Source organism: Desmodus rotundus, chromosome X (genome assembly GCF_022682495.2).
Source record: "Desmodus rotundus isolate HL8 chromosome X, HLdesRot8A.1, whole genome shotgun sequence".
NCBI lineage: Eukaryota > Metazoa > Chordata > Mammalia > Chiroptera > Phyllostomidae > Desmodus > Desmodus rotundus.
Genome location: NC_071400.1, coordinates 93,213,010 through 93,227,983, shown reverse-complemented (window position 1 = coordinate 93,227,983; position 14,974 = coordinate 93,213,010). Strand labels below are relative to the sequence as shown.

Here is a 14,974-nt window from a genome sequence, read left to right as displayed (position 1 = left end):
GCCGCTGAATTATACACTTCAAATGACTAAATTTTATGAAATGTGAATTATATCTCAATAGAACTGTTTTACAAAACCAGTTACAATGGTGAGGTGTGCACTGTGATAGAGGGAGATACAAGGAGCAGTAGGGGTTCAGAATGAGTTACCCTAGATGTGCCTCTGTGGTATGCAGATTGTTTTGAGCTACAGGCAACTGAGATCCTGCAGGCTCCTGAGAAACTTCTGCCGTCGCCCTGTTACCTACCTGGAAGAATTTGAACTTGGGCCCTTGCCCATTAGAGAGTATCAGAAACAACCTTTTTTTTCTTGGTCTATCTATAGGACAGGACAAACTACTAATTACTAAACATCTACTCTTTTCATTGTCCTGACAATGACCAACCTTTCCTCTGAAGCCATGAGGTGCCTTAGTTAAGCTCAGGATGCCATATACATGGTCCAGCAGAAGTGACGCCCGCTTCACTGTGGTTGGTAGAGTGATAATGTGTGCGTAACAATTTATAGCTTTAATTTGAACATTTCACCTAAAATGTCATGTGGTGTGCTTGAGTGTGATATTGTTATGTTTCAGAATCATATGCTTATAATTTTGTAATAAACAAGGGGCATTATTTATACTGGACCCCATATGCCGGAATTGCCTTTTCTGTCTGTGAACTTCTTGTGCATGTAGAGGTTCTTACTCTCATGTATGTGGGGTTCCCATAGATGTGTATGCAATTAAATGTGGTTATTTTTTTCTTGTTAATGTGTCTCATGTTGATTTAATTATTAGACCAGCTGAAAGAACTTACAGGGTGAAAGAAAATTTCTTCCTTCCCCACAGCACAAAAGGCAGAAGCTGGGAAGGAAACGAGGTCAGGAAAGGCTTCTCAGGATGAATAGGAAGTTGTCTGTCATTGGGTATGGTTTATTTTTTTAATGAAATTCTTCACTGGTTTCACTGAGATTCTAGAGGGAAGGAGGCTGCAGAAGGGGAACATCTCAGGTGTAGGGAATCTCAAGATACATCCAAAAAAACTTGTCCAGATTGCCCAAACATAAGCTCCGAGTGTGAGAGGGATGGGGATGTCAGAGATTAAATTAGCAAAGTGGCAGGTGACAGAGCACACCAGCCTTCACTCCTAGCCAAGACTCTTGACCTGAATATTTTACGGGAAAAGGAATCAGCGGAAGAACGGCTGTCACTTTTGTTTTAGAAAGACAGATGACCACCCGTGTGGAAAGTAGACAGACAGGGATGAGGCTAGGGACAGGCCAGCCCATTTATTTATATTAGCTGTTATAAATTGTTGTCACAGTCAATTTAATCGTTTCCTAAACATTAAGCTTGAAAACTGCTGCAAAGAGAAATCAGTCCAGGATTGTGTCTTTCTTCCAAACGTAGCTGACAAGATGGACTATTGAAAACAAAGCAGTTGGATATAAAAAATAATAATACTAAAATCATGTATAATTTTAAATACCCTCATAGCATAATGAAAAAAATTATAATAATAGCCCCTTTTGAGTTTAGGCAAGAGCCACAAATAAAATGACAATGACCCAACCCAGAAAGAGAAACAAGCCACTTACCAGAGGCACACGGGCATTTGGCTCAAATTCTGTAGAATCTGCATCTGAAGGTTAAGAAATGAAGTCAGTAATTCACCAATATTGCTGAAAAATATTTTAAGTAAAGAGATTTTTAAAAAAAATAAAAGGTTAGTAGATAAATCTGAGACTTACCTTTCAAGTTAAGGCAGTTCCTCGCAAATTCTATCACTGCTAGTTGCATCCCAAGGCAAACTCCTATTTTAAAAAGCAACATATACAAAGCAAATGAACATATTTTGTATTTCTTCACATGTTCTGTTCATTTGTTTGCTGTCTGTCTCCTCCATCTAGAATGCAGGCTCTGAGAGCAGGACTTTGCCTGTTGGGCTCACTGTTGTGCCCTGGACACCCAGAGCATCTGTGGCAGAGGCAGGGAAGGAGGTTAGATGACTCGAACTTCAGGAGGAAAGAATTCAAGATCAGAAAAGAGCAGGAAAGCATAGATCAACTTCCAAAAGGCAAATCTACCTCCCTCCAAATTTGTCTCTAGAGGCATACACAGTTCTGTCCTAGAACACCTGTCCCTCAGGGAATATCTAACAACACCCAGTCAAGAGGGAGACTGCACACTCCCCTTCTCAGATTCACAACCTTCATTACGGGCTTTGCCCGAGGGCAGCCTCAGGCTGGCCGGTGGGCTGGGATCTGAGGAGCGCTCACAGGTAGGCAGGGGAACCCAGAAGAGCCCCATAATCTCACTGGAGGAAAATGGCAGCAGCTGGGGGAGTTGACATCTCTACTGTGGGCCTGAGTGTGGTGGAGACAAGGGCAGGGAGATGCAAACTGAAGCGAGAGCTCAATAAGGAGAAAGAGGCCTGTGTAGCCCCAAGCCCATTGCCACAGGGATGCGCCTTTCATCCATCTTCGCATTCACTTCGGCCCACCAATTCTTCTCACTAAACAAATGCCAAGGAGCACTCCACATGCTCTTAGAGGCATATCCAAGGTACACAAGGGATTCAAAGAAGAGAGCAATCGATATACCAGGCATGCCAGAAGAAGTCAGTAAGCATGAAACAGCTGAGTGCTTTGGGGGGGACTTCAGAAAGTTCCATATGGCTAGGACATAAAGAGACACTGTGTTAAAGAGAAAGCTAAAGAGTTGAGAACTGTTCTATACAGTGAGAGTTATCTGAAGAACACTAACCACCCTCAGACAGAAACCAAACAAGATTACTTCATAGAAAACAAGGCCCAGAAGAGCATGGAAGGGTAAAACAAAACAAGGTATCAAAGTAACTACTCCTGGCTTCCCTTTTGAAAATGCATCCCAGTGGGGAGCTTCTAGGAAGCTAATCAAAGAGCAGGCAATGGGGGAAATGAATAGTCCGCTGATAGTAAAAGGTACCCAAGCCTGTCCGCTAGGTCTGTAAACCCACCACTACGTCCAAGTATGCTGTGAAACACAGCCTCTCCTCGCTCCCTCTCCTGCCTGAGCCCCTACCTGCAGGGCTGCCTTTATCCCATCAAGAACGCATTTCATCTGGGTTCACTGGCCCAGAAGCCATGCTTTGCAGTTTGAACAAAAGCATTAAAAAGATCCAGTTCTACCAAATTTTAACAGAGCTCTTCTTGCAATGTCGGACGGCCTTTCTGTATTATCTTTTCTAGAAGGAGCATATACATTTCAACTGCATCATTTTGTAATTCTGATTAGAAAGAACATGGCGGGGCTCTGCTGAGTGGTTCTCTGCTTGAAGCGGTAAAAAGATGGATTCGGGTGGCAATTGGAGAAGGGCAGGGCAGGTATAGACAGTAACTTCCCCCAGCCTCTTGCTACCAACCAGAGCAGTAAGTTCTCCAAACACTTTCTGTAAAGGGCCAGATAGTAAAGATTAGGCTGTAGGGTCTCAAACTCTGACACTGTACCACAAAAGCTGTCCTAGACAATATATAAACAAATTGGTGTAACTATGTGCCAATAAAACTTGATTTACAAAAACAGGCCATGAGCCGGGTATAGTCTCCAGGATGTCGTGTGCTGACGGCGGTAGCGGACTATTTGGTGCCTGAACACTGAAATCTGACTTCCCACCTTTCACGTTAACAAGCCTTATTAAGTGTTCCCCTTCCTAGGTATCAAATATCGAATAAACTCATAGTTAGGATCCATAAACATGAGTTTTACCCAGAAAAGGAATCTTCTTTGCCCTCGCCCAAGAAATCGCCTGGAGTTTTCCCAATGTTCCTCTGATTCCGAAGCCTCCTGGCACCAGAACACCACTGCAATCAACACAAGATAAGAGTGAATTTGACATTATTTTTATGTTTAAAAATCCTCAGCCTTTTGTCCTTACTGATCCCCAATCCAACGCTAGAGCATATGCTTGGGGTCTGTATTCAGAATTGATTACATGAACTGACAGCCCGAACTTCCTTCTTGAAATCCTCCCAATGTATGAAGAAGTTGCAACAATTTCTCACAGCTGACCTCGACATATATGTTCTGAAAGGTCCTTGTGGCAGGAGCACAGGGACTGAGAAACTCAACCCAATTATAAATGCCACTAAATTATCTGAATAGAAAATAGGTTGTTTTTTACACTTGATCTTAGCCAAAAGGCTGAGAAGCGATAAAAAAAAAATAGGTTGTTTTTTAAAAAGCACTATTATAAAAATGTTAAGATATCTCCCATAATCAGAAAGAGTTAGTCTGCTAAAATCAGCCTAAGATTTCAATCGCTGATTAAGTAGGGCACATGAAAATCTCCTTGTTAGAAGATATGTTAGAGAACTTGTAGACACTCATTTGCACAGACCAGGAGGCCCATGCTACCCTCACAATACACTGCTACCCCCAAGAGTTCTGTTCATCATTTATGAAATAAAAATAAAAATGAAATAATGTGGAAAAGAAAATATAACCAAAAGAGAAGGGTTGGCATCCTCGCACCTTAACTTTGTGTAAGATCCATCTCTGCATCTTTCAGCACAATCAACGCACTTTCTCTCTAATATCAGGATCCCTATTCTCCCCAGAAGAACACCAGTTCCATCACACGTGCCACTGACAAGAACACGTCACACCGCAAAATAAATGCAGTGTGAGTGTGGCACAACTACCCGTAACGACCACAAGTACTCCAGGCTACCTTGGAAAATGCACAAAGATTAATAATCGGGGTCAATCAAATCATTACAGAGAAAGCACAATGACATCCTCCTAACTGGTGTGGAAGGTCCCCAGGACTCACTCAGCCTTGCACAGCTTCTGCCACGCTTCGTGGAATTTCACAGGGTCCTCAGTTTCGGTGGTGTGCTCCAGATCAGTGGAGTCTATGTACTAAAAACATCCAACAGATTACAGGCACGTTTAAGAAAAATAAATGCTGAAATACTAGACCTATCTAACACTCTGACAAAATTATTCAATAACTGCTTATTAGGCGAAACTGTACAGGACACTTGGGAGAGAAAAGCATGATCTCTCTCTTGGACCTCTTATCATCTTTTAGAAAGGTTACAAAACCAGGACAACACCCAGCAACAAACAGTGGAGTAATGATTTGACCACAATAAGTACAGAAGAGGATGCTGCAGAAGGAACCAGGAGCCACGCCTAGCCTATACCTGGACACTGGAGGGAAGAAGGGAGGCAGCATCACCAAGGAAGACTGCTGGGAAGGTGATGTCCAAAAAGCTAAGCCCTCTGAGATGAGCAGAAGCAAGACAAGCACGTGTGGGCCTGTTGGGAGGCAGGTGGGAAGGTGTGCCGAAGACAAAACAGACAAGATGGGAGCAAGCAAACAGTATATGAAACCTCAGAGGAAAAGAGAAAGTGGTGGCCACTCTGGGGCGCTCGAAAGAGGTTCCACCTAACCAGAGAAGTTTACAGTTGACGCCACTGAAAGGTTTAAGTAAGGGGACAATAGGAACAAAGAGAAGAGAAAGAGACTTTAGAGCAGGGGTGTCAAACTCATTTTCACCAGGGACCACATCAGCCTCTGTTGCTTTCAAATGGCTGAATGTAACTTTAGGACTGTATAGATGTAACTACTCCTTAACAATTAAGCGAGAGCTTGGTGCTGCCGCTGGGTAGAAACAAGGTGCCGGGCCAGATAAAACAAGGTGGAGAGCCGGATTCGGCCCGTGGGCCTTGTGTTTGCCACCTGTGCTTTAGAAGGATCATTCTGGGGCAATGTGGGAAATGGAGGGAGGACTGGAAAGCAGTCGGGAAGTCACGCAACAGGCCCGGCGAGGAAAACACAGCAATAGACTGGGCTTAAGAAATATATGCCAGGACTATGACTTAAATAGTACTGAGCAGAAGCTAATGTCAATAAATTCTTTGAAATGAAAATTCACATGTACATAATAGTTCCCACAAATCTATATTATTTTAACATCTCTTTTGTAAAAATTACTGCCTAATTATATGTTAAGACACAACATTTTAAAGGCCTTACAAAATCTGCATCATAACAATTTTTCTACTGTTGCTTTCTTTTTTCTACGAAGGGGGGAGGTCTTGGAAGAGTGGGAAGAACAGGAAGTGAAATATTCCTTGGAAAATCCAACATACAAAGTATTGAGAAAAGAAAGAGGCTACAAGAAGTGAGAGAGAAGTTGTAGGTCCTAAGCTGGTTCTAAGTGGCAGTTACTAATTTCATGGACATAAAAATATATCTTTTTAGTCATTATAGAAAGGTTTTACCATTTAAATCTAGATAATAAGGTTTGCTTGAAGCACTATATACCCATGCAGAATATCATTCAATATAAACATTTATATAGAGAGAAAAGTCTAGAAAGATATGCGTCACCCTGGGAGTGACAGATACAAGAGAGAAGTGGGATCTCAGGGAGGAGGAACCTTCTGCTTTCTGCATTTTACATGATACTTTTTAAAATTTTCTACACTTAGCACGTACTACTTCTATATCTTACTTACACAAAGAATATACTCAAACTATAACTCCGCCTCTGCTATCCCATAATACTGATTTTAAAAAAGAAATGATCACTTTGCCAGGTATCACTTCTCTAAATTACAAAAGACAACACAGCATTTTAAAAATCTGGATCCAATTCCAATGCTAAAGGGGAAAAACATCCTATTAGTTTCTTGTTAGGCAAACACAATGTACTTAAATGAGCATGAAGTATATGTAGCCCTGGATGTGCAGAGCCTGATTTCAGAAACTGTGCCTTAAATCTGTATGCAGAACAAAGTTCACAGGGCTATTGGTGGGACTGCTGTGTTTTCTGGGGTGCCAGCGTCTGGATGTTTTCTCCCTGCTAGTGGTGGCCGCCTTGCTTTCTGGTAGAGGCGTGGAGTTGGTGGCCGTGGCTTCTGGGCTGGGGTGACCTGTGCTCTCGGTGGAGACAGGGAAGCTGAGCGGAGCCACACCCAGCACAGGGTGAGCAGTTGGATGGCCCGTTGCTGCTGCAGGATTTGCGGGCCGTAATGTTCTGCAAGCCGCAAAGCACTTGGAGCCTCAACTCAAACAAGTTTTTCAAAGTCTACCAAAATCTGCCTTCAGTGGTGGCTATTCCAGAGGTGGGTCTGAGCCCAAAATGACATAATGGAAAGCAGCATTAATACTAGGTCTGGGGGAAAAAATAGGTCTAGGCCCTACTGCCAATAAAAGAAAAATAAGAGATGCTCATGGATGAATTATGCTTTTAAATCTCCCAAAGGAGGATCTCCTTATATAGCAGCCAAAATCAATGAAGCTAAAGATTTATGAGAAGGTCAAGCTAAAAAAAATGAAGTACATGTACGATGAATTTTAAGTTATTACTTGTATATACAACTACCAGCTTTTTATAAAATGTCCCGAAGCTACAAATTTTAAAAATGACTTAGCACAAACTAAGTGAAAGTGTTAGTATAAGTTTCTTGTTTAACTTTAAGGCTTTTAAATCAGATTATTGAATAGTTGGAGATTAATGCTCAATAATTATGGATAAATACACACCATTTGAACAGAAATGTTGTTCATTACTCATTGAGTAAATAATGTGGTACTTACATCAAGGCAAAGTGAACGTGAAAGTCTCTGCTCTCAAGGAACCCCAATCTAATGGGAGACTAAGAAACTGGTCATTAAAATACGATGTGACAAATGTGATGGAATTAGCATAGTCTGTTATAGTAGACTCATCTCATCGGGAAGAAAGATTGTCAAAGTACAGATAGCTGGCTTACGTGCTCGGAACTGTTATTTTAAAAGTGAATCTAGTCACAACTTTGACCTACAAAACTTGATGTAGGTATGTATATATCACTGACAGAATTCAGATTTCTTACATTAAAAACTTGATTTTAAAAAATGGTTATTGGTGGAAAGGCCTGCTTACAAGGTCGGCCCTAGGTTGGCATCTAGCAACTTGCATTTGGGCATCTTTCAACGCAATCTACGCCTCTGAAACACAAGCTATCAGGGGTAAATGACTGAAATACCCAGACGAGCAGGCCGGGACTCACCATCAGATTCAACTTGTGGTTGATGGCCAAGGCTGAGTGTTCCAGGGCTTTGAAAACAGAGGCATAGCAGTCCCTCAGCTTGGTGTATTTGCCAACCAGGGCTATGGAGCACGTTTTCTGTAACCTTTCGTACCTGGGAGGGAAGACAAGCTTAAGGTTACACGCATGTAACACAATACCACAAACAGTGACAGCCACTGTTCTCACCGCAAAGCACTGTTCATATATACAGTAGTCCTTTTTCTTCTGAATGTACTTCATCTCCATTCCCCTATGCAAAGTCAGACCTTTACCTCCTCCCCTTTTACATTTTTGTTGTCACCAATTATCCCTACTTACGCCGTGAGTTCATTTCCAAATTGCAGTAGCTAGTGTCTTCTCTCTTTTTTAATGTTATTACTGCCTTTAACCTTTATGTGATATTTAAAAAATATGGAACGCTTCGCGAATTTGCTTGTCATCCTTGTGCCAGGGCCTTGCTAATCTTCTCTGTATCGCTCCAGTTTTTTAGTAGACGTGCTGCCGAAATGAGCACCCAAGGCACTTTTCAAAACCTTAGAAACAGACGAGTCTTGAACTTGATGTACTTGATTCAGATTCCCACCCCACCTCCAAAGAACTCAAACCTGTATGTGGACAGGTTTTAAAATCATAAGAAACCCCAACATTGGCTTACATGGGCAGGCACAGATCTAAATCAGAGAAAAAGTTAAAAGCATTAAAAATATAAAAAGGCTGTTCCCACCTCATAAATATGAGCTGTTCTTAAATTCATTTATAAGGTGACATCATATAAAAAAGGCATTCTGAGTGTCAATAGGAAACATTCCAATATCAACTTTATAAGGTGACATTATATAAGAAAACACATTCAAAGTGTCTACATTAAAAATTGTTACACCTATATAATTTTATTAACCAATGTCACCCCAATAAATTCAACAGAAAATTTTTTAAAAATTGCTGCATTCCCAGCTGGCCCACAAAAGGCAGATTACTCGTGGCATGCCTGAAGAATGGTGCTAAGAGAACTACTTAAAATGTTACTAGGCGTTTAGATCATTTTTATGGGAAAATTCCATTCTACATAAGACACTCAATCACATTTTACTATTAGAGACACAATCTTTACTGTTGCTTTTGTCAGGAAATCTGTTCAAAGAACATGAAAAATGTCTGGTCTGATACTCAGTATGTGGAAATGTCATCTTGAGGCTGAAGATATTTTAGGGCTTGGAAGCGAAGCCTTCCTCCAACACCTCAGAACAAAAATGTTACCGTGATGAGGAATATGCCTCATTCAGATCAACATCTGCAAGGAGCAAAAAAGCAACACGATGGCGAACAGGTGAAGAGGGAAAAATGCACAAGAAGCAAAGAAGTCAAAACTGGCAGTAAAGGTGACTTTCTACGAAGGTGACTAAACCTTTCTTTCTGTTGCTACTTCATTTTATGTTGCTCTAGAGATTGCGTAGCTGCCCTTGCTTCAACCCTGCTCTACATAAAGGACGCAGGTAACAAAGCCAGTTGGTATCAAGCCAAGATTCCAAGAAACAGCAGAGGTGAATGTTTCCTGTCCCAGCCTCATTTGAGCACAGTGCTTGGCTGAGCCCTCACCCCCATTCTCGCTCCTATTTTGAAGGAGGAAAATCAGCTCTGCTCCCTGGAAGGAAGCAGAACTGGAGTCCACAGTGCCAGTTCCTCCTTCCACTCACCCATGCCTGGCTTTCCCAGGAGAAGAGGAGTCACACTCGGCAGCCAGGTAGGTCAGGTAAGTCCACTGCGTCACACCAACCAGGGAGGAAGGCCACTGTCCAGGAAGGTATCCTGAGCCCACCCTTGTGGTGCCCTCTTTCCCTCTTGGACCTGCAGGCCGGGCTCACAGAACACTGCCCACAGCAGCCCGGCCTCTACCTCACCATCTTTGAACCACCACCTGGATTTGACAGGCAGGCTGCTGACACTGCTAAGAGCTGCTGGTGGGAAGCAAATCTGGGGTCCACTTGGCAGGCCCATCCCCCACAGGCAAGTCCCCCTTACTTAACTGAGAGACAGTGTTGGCCCCACTTTGGCCTCAGGTCCCATGCAAATTCTTCCATTCATTCAATAAGGAACCCCTAACCTCTGAGCAGCACTGGACCTCCATGATCAAAGCTGCCTTTTGACCTCTGTTTGCCTCCTTGTATCTCTGTACAGGCTGTACTGAGGGGACAGGGGGTTAAAGAATGAACACTCCAAACCACCATTACCAATAAACCGACATCCCCACTAACATGATGCAGAGGGAACGACGCTGCTCAGTATCCCCCCTAGAACCTGTGAATGTGACCATATTTGGAAAATGAGTCTTTGCAAATGCAGTTAAGGATCCCAACATGAGATCATCCTAGATTAGGATGGGCCTTAAATTCAAAGATAAGAATGCTTATAAAAGAAGAGAAGGAGAGTCCTGGCTGGTGTGGCTCAGTGGACTGTCAGCCTGCGAACCAAAGGGTCGCTGGTTTGATTCCCAGTCAGGGCACATGCCTGGGTTGTGGGCCAGGTCCCCAGTAGGGGGCACGTGAGAGGCAACCACACACTAATGTTTCTCTCCTTCTATCTAAAAAATAAAATAAATAAGATCTTTAAAGACAAAGGAGAAAGGACAGAGAGAAGTCCACGTAATGACAGAGGTTGGAGTGATGCAGCCACAAGCCAAGAAACACCAAGGACTGCTGGTAGCCCCCGAAGCTAGAAGAGACGCAAGAAACGGATTCTCCTTCTGAGCCTCCAGAAGGAGCCAACCCTGCTGATACCTTGATATTGAACTTCTGACCTCCACAACTGTGAGAGAATAAATTTCTGCTGTTTTAAGCCACCTAACGTGTGGTACTTTATAGCAGCAGCCAAAGGAATCTAATATAAAAACCAAACACTGGCTTTAAAAAGCACAGATGCATTGAGTATAATTTAGAGCTATTTCCAATAAAAAGTTAAAATATTAAAATGTCTCATACTTAAAGAGGATCAGCCAGAAGGTACTCAGAAAATTCCTACAAAGTGATTGATCCCTTAAGCATTCTAGAAGACAGGGACTTAATTTAGCATCATTCATAAGAGTATCTAAGCTCAAAAATTGTACTTTATTCCTGATTCTACTTGACCCAAAAATCTAAAACACTTTTTATATTTTTAAGTGAAACCACAAGGGAACTTCTGTCTACTACTTATTTACCAAGGTCAGTAATTCTGTCACCATCCTATGATTTTAATTATTGTTACCAACATCAGTAATCAATACTTAGTGTCTGATTCAATGTTAAGGCCTTATGTGTTTTCTCTCATAATGGCCACAGTGTGGGTAGTGGTACTGTAACAGGGTGCAGCCAAGGAGGGGGGCCCAAATGGGGATTTGTAATGGGGCCCAGAACTCAGGGTGTCCAGGAAATATTAGAAAAATATATATAGGATGTCCTCACCCCCACCAGTCTGAGCTGGGGCAAGGGACACATGGAGCAGGGCCATTGAGAGCTGTTCTGAATAACAACAGTTTTGCAGATAACCTCTGGAACAGTCATTTAACATACCTATAACCTTTAACTGGTTTCATGGATATGTTAAATAGCTCTGGCCAGGCTCTGAGCCAGGGGGATGGGAGTGACTTCAACCCAGGATGTAACTGGGAGGCAACTCCCCCTGGTTACAGCGCCTGCGTGAGAGCTTGGAGATGATTGGCTCCATGCCATGGGGTCATGCCTGCCCGGACTTACTATGACAGCCCAGAAAAGCTGGAAGAATACGGGGATGCTGGCAGCTGTGGCCAATTGTGGGAAGAGTCGGAAATGGGGCTGCAGAGGAAGATTGGCACTGGGATTTAAACCCAGGCGCAGCAGCCATACCAGAGAAAATCACGCAGCTTTGGCAGAGGTTGGGGCCACGCGGCTTTGGGGTGCTCCCTTTTGCCATGTGGCTTAGGCAGCAGGAGAGACTCTGCCGGGAAGAAAAGGGGTGAAAGGACTCTTGCTGGTGGGCCATGAGAAGGTACCACATGGCTTTGGATTAACTGGAGATTGTGGCGGCGACACAGCTGATGGTGCCGGGAGCCTGAGCCATGGACTTCTACTTCTTTTCCTGAGATATGGTGCCCCAGACTGGGCAGAGGGGAGAAGGAAGGACTGTGTGCATCTGTGGGTATTCTAGAGGACTTTAGTATTTTAATAAAGACATTAAGTCATTACTCTAAGTCTGTATAGATAAATAAATAATTTTAAATAAATAATTCCTTTCCTTTTCACCAGTCTCTGGCATTGAAAGATGTCTTTCCTCCAGTGGTGGGCAAAGGAACCTAGTAGGTGGAGGGAACCCCCGGAGAAAAAGGGGGGTCCTTTTGGTAACAGTGTATTGTTCACTGCCCCCCGGTCTGTTCTGTAGCAGTACCCCCTGTTATATATGGATGGGAGAACAAGCCCAGAGAGATTAAGTAATCTGCCCAAGCAAGGGTTTGAATCCATGGTCCTTGATACCAAAACCTACATTTTAAAAAATTTAGATGTAATTGACATATAGCATATTAGTTGTATGGGTATCAAGTCATTCAATATATATAGATATTGCTAAATGATCACCACAATAAGTCTACTTAACATCCATCACCACATATAGTTACAAATTGCTTTTCTTGTGATGAGAACACCAGAGACTCCATTTGTAACTGCTGCACCTCCTGCCTCTCCCTAAGCTGCATTAGAAGCCAGGCAGCCGGGACTTGACCTTCCATGTGACTTCAAATGAGATAAACCTTGCTGAAATGTTTATGGTTGTTTTAAAGGTAAAACCTATCAAGGATTTTAAAAATGATGCTGAGGGTTAAAAAATGCAGGATGGAACAATAACAATATAGCCAAAATATTCAAAAGGATTTTCTTTAGGAAATTGTTAACCAAATCTTAAAAACAAACAAAACAGGTAGAAGAGGATACAGGGGGATAAATGGTGATGGAAAAAGATAAAGTATAATAAAATATTAAAAATAACAAGCACAACAAAACAAAAAACCCATGACATTTAAAACTGTTTAAAATATTCAGAAACTAGAAATAAAGTAATAAATAAATCAAAATGCTTCAAAGGCCCCAGAAATCTTCAAAGAATACAGCAAAACATTCTAACAGTGCCCTACAACTTGAGAAATCTCCATACAAAAACATATACATACAGAAAGCCAAATGCAACATGCAGTCCCAAACATTATTAACGATTACATCAGTAATTCCTTTCACGTACCTGTCAGCCATATTTCTCCACTTGAAAAGCAAATTATTTGCAGAATCACCAATAGGCAAATCCAATCTCTCTTTAAAATATTTAACAATGCCTTGTTCCTCCAAAAGCACAGGCACTCGGTATGTGGAAGAAACATCATGGATACATATAACCTGGTTGATGATAAAAACACCGTATTTAAGTGGAATGACTCTAATAGGCCACAGAATGAGCTCAAGAATAAGTCAGAACTTGTGAGACTGGCAGTTCATTTATACTGATAGAAGAAAACCAAGAGCCCAGCCACCTAAACAAGAGGCAGAACTAGCACAAGGTTAGTTTGATCTAATTACAAAATGCTTTGAATTCATTATTCTACCTCTGGAACCATGGATGCTGTGGTAGAATAAAAACTATATATATAGTATGTGGTCTTTGTTCCCAGTTCCTGACAGAGAGAGCTTCGAAAAACCTTTGGAATTTTCTGAGGGACGGAGGGTATCTTTGTTATGCCAAAGAGGTGACTCAGGGTGGCCCCTAGATTGCTTCAGGATGGGAGTTACAGGAAAAGCCAACCAAGCCATTAGAGGGCTGGAACTTTTTCAGCCACCTGACCCCCAGGGAGGGGACAGTGAAGGGCAGAGTGGGAGGGAGACTTAGAGATTGAGTTCAATCATGTGACCAATGACTTAATCATGCTTATGTAATGCAACCCCAATACTCTGAAGACTGAGGGGTGAATCCTGGTTGGTGAATATACAGGTGTGCAGGAGGGCAGCTCACCTTGACTCCATGGAGATAAGAGCTCTTGCACTCAGGACCCTCCTAGACCTTGCCCTACGCATCTCGTCATCTGGCTGTTCATTTGCACCCTTTATAATAAAACAGTAATCATAAATACAGCACTTTCCTGAGTTCTATGAGTTCTAGAAAATTCTCAAAACTGAAGGGTTTGTGGGAAGCCCCACATTTGTAGTCAGCCAGGCAGAACTGTGGATGGCTGGGGGACACTGGAAACTTGTGGCTGGTGCCTGAAGTGAGGGCACTCTTGGAAACGACTGAGCCCATAAACCTATGGAGTCTGACTCTCACTCTGGGTAGTTAGAGTCAGAGCTGACTTGCAGGACCCCCAGCTGGTATCAGAGAATTGGTGCTGGAACATGGATGCTTCTTTATATGTCAATATGGAGACACATGGCCCAAGGCACCATTTTCTAAGTCCAGATTAAAGCAGTAGCATTGAATACATACACCTTGTCTCGTACATGTGGTTATGCAGTTTGTTTAGTCATTTGTTGCTGTTGCTGCTGCTATAATTTCTTTTGTTGCTGCTGCTATAATTTCTTTTGTCCTTTCCCTTCTTTTTAGTAAATTTACAAGTCCACATTGAACACAGTCGAATTAATTACACCTGTTAGAGGAGAATGGCTCCTTTGCCAGGTGGTGTGGTTGTTTTTCATACTTCCCCTAACAAGCTTTCACCACCTCTCAAGTACATCCAAGAAGCTACTGGCAGGCATTTAAGTATCTGCCACATCCTACACAAATGCCAGGAAACGTTCTGCCAACAATATGTGTGCAGTCTTCCCAAATCCATAGCTATCCAACCAGGGGTTCCTAAGCTGTTTGGACTTCGTCAACGTGATACTTAATAATAATGAGAATAGCCCTGGCTGGTGTGGCTCAGTGGATTGAGTGCCATCC

The 14,974-nt window shown here is 42.5% G+C and overlaps 1 protein-coding gene, 1 non-coding gene and 1 pseudogene across 4 annotated transcripts in view; 1 reads left to right on the top strand and 2 right to left on the bottom strand.

Moving 5' to 3' along the window:
- Nucleotides 1–14,974, bottom strand: part of CTPS2 (CTP synthase 2) — a 93,523-nt gene that overhangs the window by 57,177 nt on the left and 21,372 nt on the right. For all 3 annotated transcript variants that reach the window (XM_053917382.2, XM_024569942.4, XM_053917381.2), the window contains 6 exons: nucleotides 13,292–13,443; nucleotides 8,030–8,162; nucleotides 4,794–4,882; nucleotides 3,728–3,822; nucleotides 1,732–1,794; nucleotides 1,579–1,622 (listed from right to left, as the gene is read on the bottom strand). In XM_053917382.2, the coding sequence (XP_053773357.1) occupies nucleotides 1,579–1,622; nucleotides 1,732–1,794; nucleotides 3,728–3,822; nucleotides 4,794–4,882; nucleotides 8,030–8,162; nucleotides 13,292–13,443 (576 nt within the window). The remainder of the gene's footprint in view (nucleotides 1–1,578; nucleotides 1,623–1,731; nucleotides 1,795–3,727; nucleotides 3,823–4,793; nucleotides 4,883–8,029; nucleotides 8,163–13,291; nucleotides 13,444–14,974) is intronic.
- Nucleotides 5,131–7,328, top strand: LOC112313249 (mitochondrial import inner membrane translocase subunit TIM14 pseudogene; annotated as a pseudogene).
- On the bottom strand, nucleotides 8,456–8,564 carry LOC112313417 (U6 spliceosomal RNA). The gene has a single exon (XR_002975691.2). It is a non-coding gene; the product is annotated as a U6 spliceosomal RNA (small nuclear RNA).